The sequence below is a fragment of the Plodia interpunctella genome, chromosome 23 (assembly GCF_027563975.2).
Source record: "Plodia interpunctella isolate USDA-ARS_2022_Savannah chromosome 23, ilPloInte3.2, whole genome shotgun sequence".
NCBI classification, from domain to species: Eukaryota; Metazoa; Arthropoda; class Insecta; order Lepidoptera; family Pyralidae; genus Plodia; species Plodia interpunctella.
Window position 1 is genome coordinate 3989332 of NC_071316.1, and position 23131 is coordinate 4012462.

The 23131-nt window shown below is 34.5% G+C and overlaps 1 protein-coding gene across 5 annotated transcripts in view; it reads right to left on the minus strand.

The window, feature by feature from the left end:
- Positions 1 to 23131, minus strand: part of Gfrl (Glial cell line-derived neurotrophic family receptor-like) — a 173886-nt gene that overhangs the window by 123822 nt on the left and 26933 nt on the right. For all 5 annotated transcript variants that reach the window (XM_064436738.1, XM_064436736.1, XM_064436737.1 and 2 more), the window contains exon 3: positions 5838 to 5855. In XM_064436738.1, coding sequence (XP_064292808.1) covers positions 5838 to 5855 — 18 coding nt within the window. The remainder of the gene's footprint in view (positions 1 to 5837; positions 5856 to 23131) is intronic.

Genomic DNA, 23131 nt, shown 5'->3' on the forward strand with positions numbered 1-23131 from the left:
CGATGTTTCAAGTTAAACACTTTCTAAAAACAAAGTTTTATTCATATAAGACTTTATATTAGACGTTACTATGGCACTTTGCAACAAAACATAGTTTTGCTTAAAGTTGTATTAGTAGTTGTTTAACTTATATTATACTTTAACATTTTTATGAATAAGAGGGTTAAGCAGCCTAGAAAGAAAACACACTAACAACTGAAAAATAACATTTAATGGCATATGCCAATGGTGATCAATATGAAGAGATAATTATCTCTCCTGAACGGGCTTCGAACTCGGGACCTCCGATGTACGCAGCATGGCCATCATGCCGTCATCAGACCATCTGAGTACAGTGGTCACAAAAATTATATGCAACATCGATATATCGACAAATTTCCACGCGAGAAGCGCCCCATCCCTTAGGAACACAATTGCATAGGTGCAGTGGTGCACTTCGCGCACAATGCAACATCGCAACACGTCCCAGCCTCTGATCTTATATCACAATCACGAATAACAATGCACATACAATGTTACACACATAAATTATCACTTTTGCGGATAGACAACCGTATTTCAGTAGTAAACAAGTCAATTGATGAGTTCGGAGAATTGTAAAAAATATGTATAATCTAGGTAAGATATATATATATTCAGGATCATGATAATTACTATAATCAATAGACTATAACCATGCAGCTGAGTATACGTAGATTTTTGGAAAGTCAATTATCCAAAATATGGGATTATAAAAACAAAATTAACCATCATAAAAAAATAATTTAATAACTTTTATTAACAAGTCATATCGCCATAAACGTAATATTTAATGTAGCTGTCGAACAAACATATCTTTCTTTGCGAACATTTTACTGTGATGTCACTTGTTCGTATCATTTACTACTTATAGCGTGTTCGTGTCATATAGTATGGAGCGTTTGGACGAGTCCAAAAATGTGTGTTTTTATTTTTTTCATATCTGAAATACTTTCAAAGTATTTTCATCAGGTATTTTCTAAGGGCAAATAAGGGCGTTCGAATAGTAATCTAAACAAAAATTGTCAACTAACTTATTTTATTGCGTTTCAGATACCAAGGCTTCTTATCCCTTAGACGTCGTACGAGACGATTTTGATATAGAGTGGTCCTATTCTAGGGCGGGACCCGCACGCCATAATGCTTCTATGTCATAATAACATTATTGCTAATAGCTTATATAGACTCTGACATAGACCATGATGGATAGCGGAAAGTTACCTCCGGACCGTAATCCTGTTATGGACAAACTAGTGCGAAACGCGTCTTTGCTTGGAATGCCCCATAATGGAAGAGTTATATTTTTGTGATTTTAGGTTAGTTTATGTTTAGTGTTTCTTCGAAACTATGGGAAACTATAATCGTGATTATTATAGTATAGTCTGTGGATGTGGTGTCCCACAGTTTATGTCTGCTTTCAGTATTTTTTTAGTATAGGTTCGAATGGGTCAACATAAAAAAAATAAACATATTTTTTATAATATTGCTAACATATCAATCTCGTAATGCATTATTTAATGAAAAAAGTTATTACAAAAACATGTAAATATGTAATCCAATCAAGAGAAAGTAACGTTTAAAATATAACCGTTTTGGCATATCAGCGAACAGAAATAATTTCGAAATGATTTAAAGGTATTTCCCCAAATAGAAATAAATTGAGGACATCGAATTTCAGTTCGTTAGTATCGAATTTTAAGTCATTAATTCAAATTATACTTACTGGTATTTTTATTTGGTATCGTTGGATCCTTATAAATTATGTACGTGATTACAAACCATAATTTACGCCTGTCTGTATTTAAACTTTCACGACTAAAACACTGGACCGATTTTGATGAATTTAATTAAGGCCCTGAAGTTAACAATATTGGTAACTTTTTAGTAAAATAATAATTATCCTTTACTTGAAATGAGGCGTAAAAGATTTTGTGAAAAATGTTTCGTACACACTAATCTGCGGAAGTACTATAGGGATTTGAATGAAACTTGTTGTGCAGCTATTAAGCCTAGGCGACATGAAGTGTTAAACCTTTATGAACAAAAAATGCCACGGAAAAGCGTAGCTCTCATTACCATCAGAGGGTAAAATAATTATTTGGCCACCCCAAAAATTGCCACCACTCAAAGGGCAGCCCTTACCCTCTAATTAGCCAGGCCTCCGAGGTGGACACATTTTGTTTTCATTCAAATTAAAAAAGGTACCTATTTGAACAGATATTTCTGTACCGGTGACTGGTATTTTGGTTAAGCACTGCACAGTGTTTATTCTCTTATTTCTTAACTGGTGTTTTCCTGCGGCTTCGTCCGCGTTAATTAGGCGCATCCGCTAATAAGTTATTATTGTCAAAATCTCGGATTCTAAGCAACGTATGGCGGTGACACCTTTACCAGATTTTAAGTTTATATCTATATGCTATCCTAAATACAGCTGTGGAAACCGAATTAAATTCCATCCGGTAGTTTTTGCGTGATGCGCAAACAAACATACAGACAGACAAAAAATGAGAAAAACCTGTTTTGGCTTCTATAAGTCCCATAAAGACACCCCATAATAATTATTTATCTTTAATATCTCCTATGTACAGACATAGCCCAGTTACTGTTGTATTATATGTGTAGATTGACGCCCTTAGAGAAAAAGCTGCGGTGAAGTTCGTTGCGCCGCTTCTTCTGCACCTGCGCTTTGGAAGTCGGCGGTAGACAGTTTTAAATAAATTTTGAGGTCAAGTGATCTATATCAAATTTGATTAACGAGTTTTGAATTTGAATCTTCGCGTGTTCCAATCTCATTCTGGGATGTGACGCCGAGAAGCAGCGTAGAAAATTAACCTTAAAATGAAGATTCTTCTGAACTTCCAACCGACCTACTTGACGTCAACACACCTTAATAATGCTATTAAAACCCATTACCTGCCAAAGCTATGTTCCTCTCGCTTCGTAAGACCCCTGATGGAGAATGTGGAGTGGTCCTATTCTAAGGCGGAACCACACACCATATATACAAAGTTTTTGTTTTTGTGTTTCAAATTTAGCTTGTGTTAGTCCATTGTAAAAAATTCCAGGTTCAAATCTTGCCCGGTTGTTTACCAATCTGACTCAAGTATAGTTCTCGACCACCATTTGCTTCCAGTGAAGGAAAACATCGAAGACACTTCTATTTTTGGACTTTCACCGTATTTGTACATATTAAAACCAAACTTGAAAAAAATGTACATATAATTATAACCACTTTGTTAGCATGTTTGCTTTAGGCTTCTATATCAATATGGTTACGGTTTCCGTGTCAGTTATAATTACACTAATGATAATGAATCCATAACGAGTTCGGTGAAGTATTGTGTCATAGAGCTACTTTAGAGCCGGACTCGACAGAAGCTATGCTATGCTGTGCTAACTGAAGTATTCGAACAACCAATAGAATTTAATTATGAAAAACTATCAAGCCCACTGGCATGATAGGGAGCAACACTGTTTGAATAAGTTTCTTTCGGCATTTCTTATCAGCAGTGGTTGTAGCTTTGGTAAATATAATTTAATTTAGAAAATGACGTGAAAAAGTGCCTGTGAAAGCCTAATTTATGAATAAATGATTTGGTTTTGATTTTAACTCGACTCGCTCGGGTAAATTCATAATAAATTATACACCTTAAATATTCCTCAGGAATCACAATACCGCATGAAATATATATTGGTCAATACCGCATGAAATTCCGTGGAATGGTTTTCGAGTTCATCGCAGACGCGCTACAGGATTTTATTCTGATAATATGCAAGGTTACGGTTCACACACGTGTGATTATCGACGGAAAAGTCGACTATAGTTTTTGTTTGTCAAAAGTTCTATTGTTTTAGGTCGCACAGTGCCTCGCTCCAGTGGTGGCCCAACGCAAACACAAAAGTTTTACATGTTATATACAAAACTTATTAAGTCATACATTATTTTATAATTTGGCTCATTTGATTTAATATTTTTGTTTTACTGCGAAATACAATAAGAAGAACGAAGGCCTCTTAAACTTTATGTAGTACCTCGCTCAGCTGGGGCGACCTAAATCAACTGTTCAAAACTTAGTTTCAGTCGGCACCTTAGGGCAAAGGGTGAAGATAGGTCTGTTTACATGCTCAATCAATTAGGAAGGTACTGGACTATAGTTTGTTTTGTTTAAACTATAAAATTACTCACTTAGCTGTACTTAGGAGCCTGGAAGCCTGAAAATGTTATTTCGTAAATTTGGCTGTGATTTTACAACCGTGCGTGTCTGATGTCAAGCCTCACTGGGAATGTTTGCTTATCAGTCTCTTGTCGCCTCGATATTCACGGGAAGATATAGACAATGTGGACTTTCACCGTATATGTAATTTTAGGGCGAAAACACTCGCAATGATAACTATGGATTTTTATTTCGTTATAGATTTATTTTTCAAGTATAAAACGTCTATAATCATAATAATGTAAGTACAACTTTCATGTAAATTTTCTTTCAAGAAAAATATTTATTTATGTAATAAATATTTTCCTCTAGTTTATTTATTTATGTAATAAATATATTTCTCATTAAATAATGAATGCTTTTTGACTCCAAAATTATAACAGGACACCACTGTAACACAATTTCCAAATAATTATTGACAAAAGCGAAAAGCATCTTATTTAACTTGTTGAAAAATAGGCAATATCAGGAATTTCTGACCACTAATAAAAAAAAATGCAATTAAAATAATAAAATTACAACCAATAAACAATGTTGAGTTTTGCCCTGTCTAGCTCCAGTGGGCTCGTGTAGAAGCTCCAGGGAAATTCTGGCCTACTCTAATAGGGAGACGGGTGGTGCAAGTCACAAGTTGATTAGCGATCTGTCTGTGACATTGTAGCTCCCAAACGGATGAACCGATTTTAGTTTACTTTTTTTTGTGTCATAGATAATTTTATCGCGAGTGTTCTTAGCCATGTTTCATGAAAATCGTTTCGGTCGTTCAAAAGTTGTAGCGAAATGAATATTGAAAGTCGGGGGTTTTTTAATTTATCTAACAATTAAAGTTGTTGAATGTGTTAAAAATTAGCTTCTATTTCTTCGAGATTTTAAAATGTTAGATCTAAGTTTCTACGCCTATCTATATATGTTAATGTAATAATTTTTCGATGTCTGTGATGGTAATAAAATTTCACATTTCCATTATACCGCATTTGGCTTTTTTATTTATTGGCCAATGCCAATATATGAGACACGGAAATGAAACTTTTTCCATTGGAAAAAGCAAGGAGAAATCTCGACATTTTTTCAATTCCGTTGTCGTTTTCAATGTTTCACAAAACATTCATGATTGTGTCTTGGGTAATAAAATATGTATATTTTTTAATATTAAGCAATAAAGTAATTACGTAAAATGTCTATTTTAATTATCCAGGAGCGAAGGAAATTTCTGTTGTTCTAAACTAGTTCTTACTTCCAAAAATCGCACAATTCACGCATATTCATATTCAGAAAGTACTCCTCTTGTGACTTAGGCCGCTCATAGAAAGCCATTCACCGTAAACAGATAATGAAGCACAAAATCCTAGAGGTTGCTTCCTACACGCCATCTCGTTTTTATTGTAACAGTCATATTTTTATTACATACTAGATGTTGCCCGGGGCTTCGCTCCGTTTGAACAAAATAGAGTAGTTTGCGTTATTCGTTAACGTTAAATATTCTGTCACTTTTATTACCTTTACACAAAAGTAAATTTGTTAAGAAATTATAATTTTAATATATTTATGTAATAAAGATAAAAATCTAAAAGAAGTTATCTTACTCAATATAAATTCTAGTTTTACCTGCTCCAACTCCTGAACCTGGAACAAGGAAACAAAACATTAAACTCTATAGTAAAGTATTTATAAAAACCACAAATTAAAAAAGAAAGGTCTCTTGAGTAATCATAACGAAAACGGTGGCAACCAAAATCTTCAAAATCTGTGACTACATTGTTGTAATATGAAACTATAATAATTTCCTTTATCTAGTGTAGAATAATTTGGAAAGAGGATTTTTCAATTTTCGCCAATAAACAAATGAAATTGGTAAAAATGTGATGGTGGCGCTAGTGTGCAGTTATGTATAACCTTAAGTAGCAAACATACAAACACAAATTTTCGTACAACATTATTAGTAACATTACATGTGGTCAAGCATATACATGCCAATGGACTGACATCTAGGGATGCCGACGACCGTGCACAGAGAAGACGAAAAATTAGGAAAGCGGAACCTGGCCTCCAACGGTTAACGGCTGCGGAAGGAACCAGGAAAACAGTTTAGATGAGGGAATTGTAATTAGTACTACAGAATATTTCTGTTACGTTCTGTATTCCGAAATTTTACAATCCATTTGTAAAATAATTTTATCGGAAAACATAATTTAATTTGGTGTGAGCGCACTGCTGTTCAGTGAGCGAGTCGACAGCATATCAACTTTCCCAAATTAATTACAAACTCACCCAGAGATCACTACAGATAACTTGGTATGCGGTCCGGTCGATTGTACCCATATGTAATGGAAATATGACGATTTATCTTTAAGGCTTGAATACTGAAATGTTGAGGTTTTATCTAATCTGAGTACGGTCAATATACATCAACCTACAATAGAGCGTCTTAAAGGGTAACTTAACGTGCAGGTGACTGTAGTATACTGAGAGTAGTAGGTACTAATCTCAAGGTTTTTTTCTTGACATTAGAGTAATTTTCTAGTTCAAAGCATCTATGTTACTAGCCGAGTAACAAAGATATGAATATAGCCAAAAGGACTATAAATATAGTGTGTAAATCCAGACATTTCATCTCTTGGGCAATTCCACAAATGCCTGCGACGCACGCATCTTACGAGGAGCGTGTAATATTTATAGCACACGCGAATATTGCAACTCTGCATTTGGTACACGACGTTCACATTCAAACAGACATACATTTTTTATTACGAAACGAAACATTACATTACGTATCCTTAGATACTTTTATCTGTCATCTGTGCTTGTTCCCATTTCGGAGCTGTGATGTCGCGAAGCTATTAAAATCAATATGTAAATTCTGAAGAATCGCCTGTGATTTTACAACCGGTCGCCTGCTTGACGTCCACCGTCCTCGGGAATGCTTTTGTTGCCTATAAGTTACCTAAGCTATGTTAGTCTCCCTGATTCTATATCTATAAGAGTATCGATTGGAGACTACATATACAAGAGGATATGGATTGGAGTAATCCAAATTTTGTTAGTAATGAATAAACATAAAATACTGGATCAATTTCGATGAAATTTGACGTAGTGACAACCCTTACGGTTATTGCTGACGAAGTCACGTGCGCAGCGCTAGTAACTGATGAACTGAAGAAATGCGCCCAGCAGTGGGACATAAATATAGTTAGTTTAAAATGTATTTAAGTGATATGTGTAAATGGCTTTAGCTTGCTATTTATTACTTGTTATCTATTTAGCCGATAATCTTCCTATATCTATATATCTATACATACAATAAAACTGTAAAGGGGCTATGTTTGTTCGCGCAAAACGTAAACGATTGGATGGAATTTTATGTGGTTTTTATGGTTGTATAGTAGATGGTCTAACTTAAAATCTGGTATAGGTTGCTTAGAATCCGAGATATTGACAAATAAGTCATGAGCAATGATAAAGCAAAAGCAGTAGTAGAAAAATAAAATTTAAAAAAATAATATCGTCATCAAGGACTGCAGACTGTAAACAAATTAAAATGTAAATAATAGGCACGACTACACATGTGCCTAGTATTTACATTTTAATTTGTTGCATGATAGTATAAAATGTAACGTAAGAATGACGGACACAATTCTAATTAAACGATCGCTCACACCTCATTAGGCGGGAAACGGAGACAGACTAAAAACGCGCGTGTGACAGGACACATGTCAGAATGACGGACAAGGCGTGGCCGGTTAATGTCGGGGCGTGGTGCAACGTTTGGGAGATGTTGTCCATCTTTTGTGATCCAAATAAAAATAAATATGCTATTTATTTATTTATGTATCTACGTCGCGGTGTTACCAGAATAATTTCAAGAAAATTCGCCCTGCCTATTTTGAAAATGGAAAAAATAATCTTGTTTTATAACCATTTAGACAAAATGTGAAAAAATCTTAAGTGGTTATGAAATATATTTTGAAATATTGCGAAGAACGTGGCCGTATGAGCGTGAAATAAAAATTCTCACAAACTTAAAACACAAATTGCAAGACTATTGGTTGAGCAGACAAATCGTGATTAAAAAATAATCTTGCTTTCGCTTTTGATATTAGCTAGAATGCAGTTCTGACAACTAAGGAAGATAAAAAAATCAATATCTCTACAACATAAACCACGAAAATTTGTGATCGTCTGTCGACTCCTTCCTAGTTATATAGTCATAGTGAGCCAATCACACTAGTGACACATGGCTGCCAACGTGATAGGCGTGTCGTGCACTAATATGCCAGGCCGGATAAGGCATGAGCAAACGGCGACCTAAAAAATTATTGTATTAATAGAAAAGACTAGTGCGAGGAGAAATTCTCTCTATTTTTTCTGATCCACCGTGTTATCCCCTTATTCAACCCTCAACCTCAACTCCACTAGTTTGACTGAATCTATTGAATGAGCCAGTAGATTGCCCCCATCAATCCTAAACTTATCAATTTTTGAACCCCCAATTTATCCCTTTTCCCTACGTTCACCATAATGTTTGTAACGCCACGCATTATGACCTCTTTAGTCATATCGCGTGCGCGCTGGCATGATTTTTATTGCTTTCAGTCTAAATTCAAAATTTTAAATTATTGTTCCACTAGATGATTTGAAATCACATTTTGACTCATTCATTACCATAACGATAGCGGCACGTACCACAGTACGGTGTAATAATAAAAAATATATATAATAAAATATCTTAAATTATTTATAGACCCTTGAAGGGTAAGTGTTTTAATATGTTTCGGAAAAGTGTTCTAAATTTTACAGTGATTTAGTGCTATAGTTTATGTTTATTTTATTGTTCACAGGTCTGTATTTTACTTATTAATTATATTACTATACAACTGTCTGCATTTGCCTATTTCTACTCCAACCCTACCTGAGATTACCCTACCACCGAACATGTTCACTAATTTATATACTTAAGTATTTATTAAATTGACTTGAAAAACGCAAACTAAACTTTTTTTCTCCCTCGCTTAATCCCCTAACTCAACCCCTATCATAATGTTCGCTAGTTTGTCTGTGCCTATCAAATTAGCCAGTAGATTGCCCCTTTGGTCGCTAACTAGAGTAAATGCGTGGTTTTAACGATGCTACACCGGACATTTTTCTTTATGGCTTAAGCGTTGCACATTTAAAACACACTTTTTATATTCGTTTTGTATAATAATAGCAACACCCGGTGATTCGCATGTTCAAGTTTCAGGATAAAATGTACTCCGTGTGTCAAGTTGGACTTTACTGTGGCCCTACACTTTTTGTCATTATTTTGTGTGGAGGTTAACAGGCACTTTAAAATTTTAAATATAAGTGTTTGCCCATTGCTCTGATCTGTCATCATTAGAACGTTGTTCTTGTTGAACGGTGGAGGGAGCAGCGTCTATTTCCATCTATCATGTGCCACCGGTTTCACCTCCATATTCGACACGACCCTTGCCTCTACTTTCAATGATCCGTGAACGCTCTTCGTGGATTCCCTTTCCTTCTTCGAGCTTCGACTTTTTTTTCAATCAAGAATTTCATAAATACATATGGGTGGCATAATGAATTTTAAATAAAAGATCGGACTGAAAAACGGCAACAAACAGCGTAACTAACTCATAATAGTACTGTGTCTTCCTAGATATAACTATCCATACCAATCATTACAACACAGGAAGGCCTTAGCATAGCATTAATATTTTATGTTATTTATTAGTGGGATTCAAAAGGCTACTAATATATACATATAATAACAATTATATTTTAACTGCATTCTCTAAACACCAATTAAGTATTATTCTTCCCCTATGTTTTTCCAAGGAACTTCACAAAAATTTCCCCAAGAAACATACTTAATGATTGTCGTAATCCTCATGCAGTTAGGACAAGGTAATAGGCATGATCGATAAGTCGGCGCCAGTTCGACCGAAGTATATATATATATATATATATATATATATATATATATATATATATATATATATATATATATATATATATTTATCTATAGTATACGGTAAAAGTAAGTTTTGCTTGTGACTCTATTTGTTCGTTGGACTTCTCGGAAGTTACATATTGAATAAGGGCCAGTGGTTGAGTGTTTGCGAAGTGTGATTTGCGCAAAAATCGAAATTATGTGGTGTGTGATTGGGCTACTCATTCCTTTATTCATTTATATTAGTGAAATATCCCAATGTATATTTACAAATATTTTCTTGAGCATTTTCCCGCTTTCTTCCTCGGCCATTAAGCGTCGGAGCCCAGGATCTGCTTTCCTACTTTTTCGTCTATAATGTAATACAGTACATACGCTGTTATGGAACGGCATATAACTAGTTTATATTTAGTTTATACTTATATATTGTTCAATTTAGTAGTAATTCCGTTCATATATTGGTATAGAAATAAGAATTTAAACAGAATTAAACTACTCAATCTGTTTAATGCCTTATCTAAGGGAGTGCCTTACGAGTATAAGTATGTATATTTATCTGAGGGATAATAGTCCCCAATATTATGAGGGGATTACCCGTAAAATTGTGGGACTGTTATGGTCACAATTGGATTTTGAGTTGCCTTTCCCGGGATCGGGACCACGGCGTGCAAACTCAATTATGTTTTATGTTTTTTAATTATATTTAGGTTCATTTTTGGTAATATGTGATCGTAATGAATTATGTTGATCACATGTTTTATTAAAGTTTGCTCTGAAGCATTAATAAGATCTGGTCAGTCGTTATTGAAGAAGGAGAAACAACACATTATACCTTTACATACATAAATACTTCCTACAAACAGACTTGCTATACAAAAAAGCAACTTTCGAATGAGCAATTTAAAAGTTTATTTACTGCTTATAAACAATGATATCTCGTAAACGAATCAAAAATCTTTTTCTTTTTTTTTGTTTCACATGCTATAAATCTGGCATTGCAATTCGCGGTAACAAGACGTGGATTGCTATTAAAGGGCACTTGAGAGGGCCGATCCCTTAGCCCTTGACATCATATCATCAGTTTAGACCACGCTGAGATTCCGTAAAGATAAATATTTGACCATATTATTGAATTCCTGCTAACTCCGCGCGCCACATGTCGCCGTCATCACGTGCAACCCTAGTTTAAAAGTTCAAATGGAATTTAATTCACACTGTTTTCATATTTTTTTATATTATTATAAATAAATATAAATATATTAGGACAAATCACATAGATTGACCTAGCCCCAAAGTAAGTTCTAGCCTTGTGTTATGGGATACTAACTCAACGATACCATATTCTATGACATATACATATATAAACACCCAAGACTCGGGCCAATCAGAAAAAGATCATTTTCCATCATGACCCGACCGGGGATCGAACCCGGGACCTCTCTCTTCAGAGGCAAGGACTTTACCACTGCGCCATCGAGGTTGTCACCGAGGTTTTACCACTATCCTCCTAATACTCGTATTATAAATTCGAAAGTTTGTGAGGATGTACGCATGTATGTATGTTTGTTACTCTTTCATGCAAAATCTACTGGACCGAATGTTATGAAATTTGGTACACGGGTAGAATATAACCTGGAATAACACATAGGGTACTTTTTATCCCCAAATTCCCACGGGAGTGAAGCATCGGGGCGCAGCTAGCATTATAAATGCGAAAGTTTGTGAGGATGTATGTATGTTTGTTTTTCTATCACGCAAAATCTACTGGACCAATTGTTACGAAATTTGGTACACAGGTAGAACATAACCTGGAATAACAAAGAGTACTTTTTATCCCAAAATTGCGAAATCCCAGGGGCGCAGCTAGTAGCTATATACATTCTACGAAATAATGGTCCGAGTGTTAGGCACTAGGGTCGGATAAAACCTACAAAATTATTTAATTTTATATCTCATTTCCCCATTTCTCAGTGGATGATGACCTTTTTAGGGACCAAGTGGAACGTCACTTAATGAGCACTTGCCTAGAAAGCTATTAGGTTTTTAGGTTAAGTGTTAGTTGTAAAATAAAAATACTATGACAAAGCATCAAATTAACTGGACTTGAGTGTAATTTGCTGTTAACTGATGAAGCCTGTGATCCCACGGTTCAAAACGTACGTAAAGGTCCCAGGTTCAAAACGTACTCGTGCCACATGAGTTTTTATACCAGTCTGACTCATGTTTAGTAGTTTTCATCTTGCTTCCGATGAAGGAAACCAGCACTCTGGTCAATAATTTATGTGTATTTAGTGTGTGAATGGCAAACAAAACAAATATCATGGGAGCGCAAATCATTTTTTGCGATTCTGAATGTGTTGTGCTCGTCTCTGTGTTTGCGTGTGCGCTTGATCTTTTCAATATCTTATTCTGAACACAACACAAATTCATATTACATTTTTTTTACCTCACGGCAAACAATCGTTTCCAAAAGTGCCAAAACCTCTGAAGCCAAATAATTTAACATCCTCCTGAAAAATGACAGCACTAAACTAGGAATGCCAAATAACTGGGTAGATCCTCCCGTCAAGGAGGCTCAGTCCCGTTAAAGATAGACCGCAAATAAATACCAGCCCAACAAGACCTCCCCTGCCCCTCGAAACCCTCAGAAACCCGGCCGAAATTGGAGGACCTGATTAAATCCTTGGAGGTCAAGGAAAAGTGGTTTCCTGGCGAGTGTCTGGAATTGCCTGCCAGACTCTGCTCGCTTGATTTATTTCCTCATTAAGGCAGGATAGATGCCATTACCCGTCTTTACTTGTCCATGAAAACGTCATTTTTCAGTGGCCAGATGAGTGGATCATAAAGGTGGGAAAAGCATTTTTTATAATGTCCTTGCAGTTGTTTTTTTTTTAATATTTGTAACTTTCGTATATGGCGCTGTTTGTTGACATTTTTTATTATTTCTGTAAAACGTTACATTGATGTAACTAGTTGGTTATTTTATTCCAAGTTTCACTATTTCAAAATTCTCATTTAATGCTCATAAATTTACTAATAACCGGAGAGCATGCACAAAGATAGCGATGAATACAGACAGGTGAATTTATCGGGATAGTGTCAAATATAAATCCCAAGTCTCTGCCTACACCAATGGACATAAAACAGGTGTGATAATTTGTATGTTTAATGAATTGTAATTAATGAAATTAAATTTTATGACTAATCATAGACGTAAAATTAAATATAATGTTTTTCTAAGGACGCGACATTATCGCTAAGCTCCTCTCCATTTGTGGAGCGGTGGAAATGCAGCCTAAAGGCATTATAACACTGTGAGACTTCAAACAACGTGACATTAGCTAAGTAATTTCTTGTGTAGTACTAATTACTATTGACGAAAGCCGCTCCTGTTTGTCCTGATATGCAAATTGAACCCGCGGGACCTCGAGAAGCCATTCAGCCAATTTGCAATCGAAGAAATGCCCTTAGATGCTTTTGTGTTCCATTTTGGAAATTTAATTTGTTTGATTTGAAAAGAGAAATTGCTATTATTTAGTTTCTTGAGAGTTTATGAGTTGAAATGTACTCTAAAAGTCCTTCGTATTGGAATACGAATAGTTTGGAAACTATACAATATGGGATAAGTATTTTAAAATTCCTCTTTAAATATATAAAGGGTAAATACGTAACAAAGAAACACACATCCGGGTTTCTCATATTAGATATAAAATATAAAATATAGCTCTTTTTAATGAAAATAAGTAAATTTCATGTTTCACTGACAAAGTGAATATTATAACATTTGGTAATGATCGGTTGACTCGGGGCGGGAGAGCGCTAAAGTGGAATATTTAAATTGTGCCTGAAACCATACTTAAACGCAAATAATTATTATTTTTTTAAATTTATGTTTTTAAAATTTTGTGTGACTATTTTTATATGAAGAATGTAATTTATTATATTCCTTATATAAAAAGGCATAGTTAAAAATTACTTAGTTAAATTATTATCAAAATCAAATCATTTGTTCAGAAATTAGGCCTTCACATAAACTTTTTCACGTCATATTCAAATGAAATAATATTTACCAAAGCTACAAACTACTAGCATTTAACTTTGCTAGCTTTAGCATAGCATTAAAAAAATCAGCACATGATAAAAAAGCATCATTTTCAATCTTCATTTAGTTCTTCACAACAAAGAATTCATATAACAAATAGGTATTCTTATATCGAATAGAAACGAAGACTAAGACGATAACCCATTAAATTGTAATTCGAAGACGAAAGTTTCATGAAAAATGTCATTTTTATTTGGTTTTCGTTTCTCTGTAAATGTGCTTGTGCAGAAATAGCATAAGTCAATCAAGGTCATTGTGCTGTCTCAGAATGTACTTTACAAGGGTAAAATGACCTTGGCTATTCGTCAATATCACCCCATTTAACCCCCAAGTTCATAAACAAAAAGTTTTTCATTATGAAATTGCAATAACTTTGTTGCAATTTTTCGTATGTTTTTGTTTTTATGATTGTAGATGTTTGATTTGTTTTCAGAATGTATTTGAATTCAAATATGAAATTGCTTTGTACAGTAGAGGTGCAAATTTTTGTTATAAGAAGAAGAATACATGGGATAAGTCCGCCGTTGTACAATGTATCTTTCTTGTATTAATTTTTATTAATGTACATATTTTCGTCCAACAAAGTTATTACAACCAAACGAACGTACGAACGAACGAACGAACGAACGAACGAACGAACGAACAAACGAACGAAAAATTAAACGAAAGAATTATATTTTCAGAAAACGTCTATAGCTAATGTTAATAATGTGTTCTTAAAACAATGATTGCAAGTATAATCCATTACCTTTTAGTTAATTATAATGGTGATTGAATCTGTAAAATAAAACTCACTTCAATAAAGTAAGTAGGTATAAAAATAAACAATTTAAGTAATGATACAGTTTTTTGACAACAGCGAAAAAAAATCTAACCAAATTACATATACAGTGGCACGGAGTCGGTAAAAAGGACCCTATGTCATTCTCCGTGCTTTAAACTATTAGGTCTGTATGCAATTTTTCTTTCTTTCTTTAAGCAAATAAATAGGTACTTTTGTGATTTTTAATTGATTAAAACCAGCTAAGTTTACAAGTTAGTTATCGAAGTATCATTTTAACAAATTTCCCTACTATTTTTCAAATGTTGCTCCGTAATTGGGGCTTACCTTATCACAGATGTGCCAGAGAAATTATATTTTTTCACACCTCCACACTATCGTGGGCCAGTTCGCCGAACTTGGCGGCTTCGGCATACATCGCTGGTATTACATTGCAGTAAATAATACAAATTGCGCGATGTTTTTTTCGTAGCATCTGTCCGATCCGATTTCAGCTATAGTGTGAAGCCTGCATTAGCATAGAGGCAGAAAGATATATATTTTTAGATGAGGCAGAGAAATTATATTGTTTTAAACATACCGGCACAGAATCTTTGCGTTGTCCCAGTTGACGGGTAGGTTCTGAATTATGTATTCCTTATTATCGTATATATACGACTCCCATTTGTCTGTCTGGGCTTGGGGTACTGGAAACACGCTTATATTATAATAAAATGTATAACATTATAAGATATCCCCGACATCATCTCATCAACTAGAAATAGCTAACGGTTTCCAAACATAGCTAAGAAAACTCTCGATTTAATTCTTTTATAAAAAAATAAACTAGATCAAAATCGGTACATCCTTTGGCCGCTACGATGCCACGGACAGACATATATATAAACAGACACGTTAAACTTATAACTACTTCTATCTGTCGTCGGGGTTTAAAGATAAGTTTTTGACACACCTAAGCTTTTATTGTTGCGTGACAAAAAAAGCATAACCGTTTATGAGTTCCCTCGCCGGGAACCGTTCCGGGCTGCAACATCAGGTCATGCTTATCATAATAATGCATTGTCATACAAACTAAACACGTGTACAAAATTTCAGCTCCATTTTTGTCTTTCGTATACCAGTAAGCTAGTCTTATCAGTAATTTTTTAACTTGTTTCTTCTTAAACTAATTTCGTTTCGTGATAAGAAAACTTAATCTTTCCATGTAACTGTGGGGCTACCATGATACACGTAGCACGTCATTGCGTCCACACTATGTATAATATTTTAATATATAAACAAAAACCCTGGACCAACAGAAGCCGGCAAACAAATTTTAATCCAGAAAATTCTGTTTACTCAAACCGCCAGGCAATCAGGACAGAGCGCGCCCTTCGGACAAATATACCTATGTGTTCGAGCACGTCTAGCACGCGAACAAAATAGGTCAATGTCAGTGTACTTATCTATATCTACCCCCGTTGTCACGGCCTTATCAACGACCCTTATCAACTCGACGTAAAGGTGAAAATCGAAGCGTAACAACGCTGGCATCATTTTTCAACACATTTTTCTCCGGTTCTCCATTAGAAAATATTTGCGTAGATTATTGAGAGGTGATTATATACTTGTTTGGGAGTATATAAATTGTTTCAAAACCCATTAATTATTTTCCTTGTTAAACCGAAATTAACTTCATAGGGATTCGATTTATTAATTAGTTTTTTGTTATATTTTGATATATTGTATCACACACTTAGGTTGAGTTGCACCAGCTAACTTTGACGTTAACTTTAAACTGCCCATTGCTGACGTTTAGACAAAATAGCGTACTTTACGTTTTTTTAACAGTGGGTAGCACCCACTCTTACAATTCTGTAGGTAATTTTATAGGTAAAACATCGCACAAAAATACAGTTAATTTTTCTTATAAAATTCAGCCATCAGCTTTCGGATTTCGGACCTTATGTAACGTATATACCCGATGATCAATCTAAAAAATAGAACATCCATTCAAAATAGAATAAACAAAATAATTCTATTAACTCACAATTGAAACCCAGACCTAAATCAAACTCTTAGTTCTTCGAGTGGCACAAAGTCAGGGGCAAAATGAATTGGGCCCAGGTTACTGCCTTGAGGCACGCCACATCGATACACGACTTGGGCAGGGGACTGACAAATTACCCTGCCATTATCAGCCTATGGGTTTTTCTTTTGTATTGCCAATCGTGTAGGATTTCCTTTATAGCCCTGCCTTTTCCAGATAATATAATATTATAATTTTATTGCAAATCTTTATGTTTTGTTTATTAGTCGGACGCTTTAGATGGATCTCTTATTATGTATTCAGCAAATTTTAAGAGGATATTTTTTTTTTGACAAAGAGTCCTCTTTTTGTTGCTTTTTCCTTATAAGAATAAAAAAAGGGATATTAGCAAATCGAAAATAAATATTTTTTTAAGTTTATACTAAAATCAACTAAAGTTATATCGCAGAGAGGTCGAACAAAACTTGTTTCTTATTACATGATAAAAAGTTTTTTTGTTAATTAAAAAAAAATCGTAAATTATATGCAAATACCAAATATTGCTAGTTTGCACTGGTATTTATCACGATAAAGTTATCACAAATCTATCTAATGTAATAACTGACTCTTCCCTAATTTAGTATCCAAGGGCATTGGTGAGGGAGCGTTAATAAAGGGCCCTCTTGTGGCGATGATAAACAGGTAATAAGTCTTCTATAAGGCTCTGGCTGTGAGACTAATGAAATTGACATACCGTAAAACTTCATCCCACTTTATGTAACTGTGTGTACTAATAAAGCAAGTTCTGATTATTCCGAATATAAATTTAATCTATCCCAGGGTGGGAACCACACGCACTTCTGAATGTTATTATAATAACCCGTTGTCTGTCTGTCTGTCTGTTCCTAAGTATGATTAGATCTTTATACACAACGGATTCTGATGTCGGTTTTTTAGCAGATAAGAGTGATTCAAGATAATTAGTTTACGAGTATGATTTTAACCGAGCGAAGCCGGAATGGGCCGATGTTGTTATATAAGATAATCATAAGAACTTAAACCATCAAATAAATCTAAGAAGTATTGAGATAACTTTTCTACCCATCGATTACTTAAACTCCAAAAATCCGATATACTCAAAAGCTGACATATATAGTCCCTAATAGTTTACCAAATAACACATAACTTAATGGTTCTAGTAAAAGGGTAACCATTTGACATTTTTGGATCCACTCCACAAAACTTCGGCGCATGAGATTTAGCTTGTCAACCTATGTTACGTAAGAGGTTGAATTTATATCGGCGGGTAGTGGATTCCACTCAATTTGTCGCTAATATGTAGGTTACGACTTGAAAAGTTTCCAATTCGAGTTTATTTTTTACCAACGGGGAATAAAAAAGGTGTCGCATATTTGTGATGGAGGCATTGATGAATATCTTTTCGGTCCTGTCAGAGAGTCAATACAAGATTGAAAATCAACATTTACTACAATATAAATGTATTTGGGTTCTTTAAAAGCCTGTATGTTAAAATAAGACACATTCCAAATAGAGTCTCTTATCAGTTGAAGCTTAATCATTACTCATTATATAGTATAAACACCAATTCGCTTCCCGCTGTCTATCTATGGCATACGCAACGGATTTTGATGTTGTTGTTTTAATAGATAAGAGTGATAAAAGAGGAGGGTTTTTATTTATATATCAAGTGCGAGTCGCTAGTTATCAATAAATCACTTAATATATTACAAAATTTATACAACATTCAAAATGTAAATAATACCTACTTAGATTTGTTCGCCATCCAATATTTTGACAAAGACAAATCGTTTTCAAGCAAAAGCGTTTAGTTTACAAATAAATAAATACGATTCGTAAGATCCAATCGCTTACGATTTATCCAATTAATTTTGGATTCTGACAGACGTGACCCAAAAGTAATCGGATCTGTGTTTTGGAGATCAAAGCGAAATAAACAAATACATTGTTATAATTTTATTGAAATGCTCCTCTCATTTTCTTTTGGTAATGTTTTTGCTGCTAACGCTCCGGGCCTTCGTCCAAGTTTCGAAATAAAAATTGCCTTTGTGTTATTTCACTTTTTTTTCTATTTATCTATTAAGTAGTTTTCGTGTTCGTCTTATGTCTTTCGATCCTAGTTTAAGAGATACTAACTTATTCTATGTCAGACTTTCTTTTCAACAATGGCCGTCCGGAAATGCTAGTCCCATTACAATGTAGCTTTGATAATTAGTTTACAATATGACGTAAAAAGTGCCTGTGGAGATTTTCTGAATAAATGTTCAGACTTTGACTTTATTGACAAAAAAGAACTTAAAATGTACAGTCAAACACATAGACAGACCTTTATGTGTATTATGATTGACGAATTTGCAATGAATTTGGGCAGGTTGATGTGCAGTTGACTATACGTATATCTATGTACGTTTATATAAGTGTACTCACACTCGAACACCTCTTATAATCGATTGAAAAACACATCCACATAGTTACAATAAATATATCCTTCGGGGCCCAGATTCTAATCTATCATTGCCTTTTAATTTCGCCAGATCACGACCCCAACTATAAAATAGTCCCAAAAACGTCACTCCATCCCTTCCGTTGTTAAAAATAGGCCAAGTCACTCAAATTTTAACCAAAAGAGCCTTGGCAAGATTCAGGATCGATTGCACGCATGACCCGACCCGAATCGACTGTTTATGCCCGCCACGCAAAGACATACTTTACACTGGGTTAGTAATACAGACCAATACAAATAGGCAAGACAGACCGATATAAATGTCAAATTCAAATTTATTTATTCAATATAGGATGATATACATCACTTATTGACGTCGAAAGAAGAAGCGGCGCAACAAACTTCACCGCAGCCTTTTCTCCAAAGACGTCAATTACAAATGTAGGTCTTATACATATAGATATTAAAAATTAAGAGGACGAATTCACATCATTAAAAAAATGTCAAATTTAAATAAAAAAATATTCTCAATAAAATTATTGAAAATTGTCAAAAAAATGTACCTATATAATATATATATATAATTAAATGTACAAAACGTACGTAATCATGTCTTAAATAAATTAGATATGTTATGAGGATACTGCACCATGCTTGGGCCAAACATTCTTGCCATTTACATAATCATCAGACTTGTAATATGCCAGAATGATATCGTCAAGGAGGATATTCGTGCTATCGTTAATGGTTTTTTTATACTACCCAGCAGGCGTTTGTTTTTAAAACTGAGACTTGACCAAGGACTTCAGCAAAGAATACAATAGTTATGGTAGAGTTTACTTTAAGTAATATGTATGTACATAGCAACTTAACATATAATAAAATTGTTTAAGTAAAATTATGGGTCTTAAGTGAGAGAAGGGATCGGGATTCCTATCGAACTGTCAAACTAGGTCAAAGAACCCAAACTAGGTCACTGCTGTATTACTTAAAGTAAAGTTTACCATAACTATTGTATTCTTGTAGGTAGGTACATACATACCTTATCAATAAATATTTTTTATTTTTTAAAGTATTTTTTTAGATATCAGCTAGTCAATAAACAATTAAATCTGCACGCTGTTTAATTTTTTAGCGGATGGTTGTGTCTTGTTATAAAAAATTGTAAAAAATATAAAATCACTTATTATTTATAATGATTTATAAGCACTTAACTCTGCTATTATTTGGAGAAAAAAAAAACATTTTTTTATTTAGACTATATATAAATTGAATGCGAGCTACGTTTGAAAAAACATTTGTTAACTTTATGTTGAGTGGTCGAGCTAACTCGCCAACTGTGAAAAATACAAAAAGTACGTCCGTTTACTGGCAATTTGCTTTTATTGGGACAAACTATATTATTTATGGACTATAATGTTGCAAGATTGCTTACTTGCGCCGACACAGCGATCCGCGACTGATACTTTGACGAATAAGTGATCGGATGGTTTTTAAAGCTTTTAGTTTCTAGTAAATTTTCACCTTCTATCGCTGGTCTTATAGTTAAAACTACGGCGCTACAGTTTTTATGATACCGCTTTATTATGATAAGCCTGATCTGATGCACCCAGGATTGGCTCTCAATGAAATAGCACCTCGGATTATTGTAAGGTCATGACAAGTACAGTGTAAAAGTCGATCAAGGGAAAGGGCTATGAACTAGAGATTCTTCTCATAGGCGAAAATTTCCTCTCATTTCCATTCGCTTGCCAAGGTTTGTCCTTTGGTAGCCTTGTACGATATCCACATGAGAATATTTATGATGTATGCTATTCTAGGAACTGAACAACACGCCAACTATTGACTAACTGAAACAAAATAGCTGCTAACAAGGCAGTGACGTAATGTGTTCAAGTTACACAAACCATATTATATCAATTGTATTAGGTAGGTATTATTTTATTATACTACTCATCAGCTACCACGACAACATCAGTGGGTATTCACTACACAAAGCTGAATTGTTTTTAATAGCTTTATATTTGCTGGACAGCGAAGGAAGTAGCGTGTGGTTCTGCCCTTGAATAGGACCTCTCTAAATATACCCGACCCTCTTTAGAAATGCTATTGTTGGCTATCAGCGTATAGGCAATAATAACATACCCAAGAAGAGTCGACGTCAAGCAGGCGACCGGTTGGTTTTTATTCTGACCACGAGCTCCGAGACGTCATAGCCCCGACCGAGCCGGGAATATACGGAGATAAGAGTCAGAGAGAGAGAGAGAGAAACATACCACCACTCTATTCACCAGACAAGCCGACAAGACTAGCCGACAAGAACATGATAGTCACTGCGTGACAAAATCCCTTTAAATCAATATAGCACATTATTAACCAAGGCAAAAAAGTAACGGATATCAACGAGGGTAACATGTCAAGCCCGAGACGCAATCGAGAACTTTAATCATCGCTGGTATCTAATTCTGATATAACACGACATAATTGTTTTTTTTATTAGCAGAACGACGGATTACTTCCTACATATAAGTTTAAAATATGGAATATAATACCAATCTTTATGAGCAGGTGTAGTAAAAAAAAATTAAAAATTGTCCTAAAATTTAGCTTCAAATATTAGGTGAATCAGTGTATTATTTATATATTTATTCATAATATTTAATTCAATTTATTCACGTGGAGTTGCATATCATGAATTCACCATATATGTTCATTGTTCATGCCGCCTTACAGATATAATATTTCAAATTATTCCAAGGAGCCATGTTTGCTGCTATCTAGATTTAGTGTTCGCTGAGTCTAGACAGGCGTCTAGTAAATCTGGGCACTGACTCATGCTAATACCTGAAAGGAGCCAAGATCTGAACGATAGCTTGTGGTTCAGCTAAAAGTAATTTATAACAGTTCGAAGCATGTATGTGGTATTGCGTGTGGTTCGCGCCCTAGAATAGGCCCACTCCATATACTCCGGATGTCGTACAAGGTGACTGGAGGATACTGATAGCGACTTAAAACCTAAACAACAAGAACAGCATTGACAAAGAGGGTTGACAGCCAGGCAAACGGTCGTAAAATCACGGCTGAATTTTCAACCAATAATGTAACCAGGAACACGTTTAGAGAGAAAAAAAAAGTAAATGTAGCATTTTAAAAACCGAATACACATTACACTACCCTCTATGTTATCTCTAATCTATACTTGCTACTTACGTAACTCTTTACATGCCCGACTCACACTTGGCCACTTGTTAAATTGGTTAAAATGTCCACGTAAGATCCTATATACTTTGTTTTATATATATAATTAAACCAAATATACTTCATGTTACAGTAAATAATGTGGAATTAAAAATGTGAAAGTTGACAAACACAGAGACATGCAAAGCCGAGCTTACATTTGTCAAACAGATTTGTTTAGGGCCGCTTAAGATTTACAAGTGTAGAAAAAAAAAAATAAAACCATTTTTATATCAGTCTACGAATATATCACTAATTCTTTAAATGTACTTTCTTATATAAAAAGGAAGTATATCGCGTCTGTTTGTCCGCCTGTACGAACGCAATATACTTAGGGAGGGT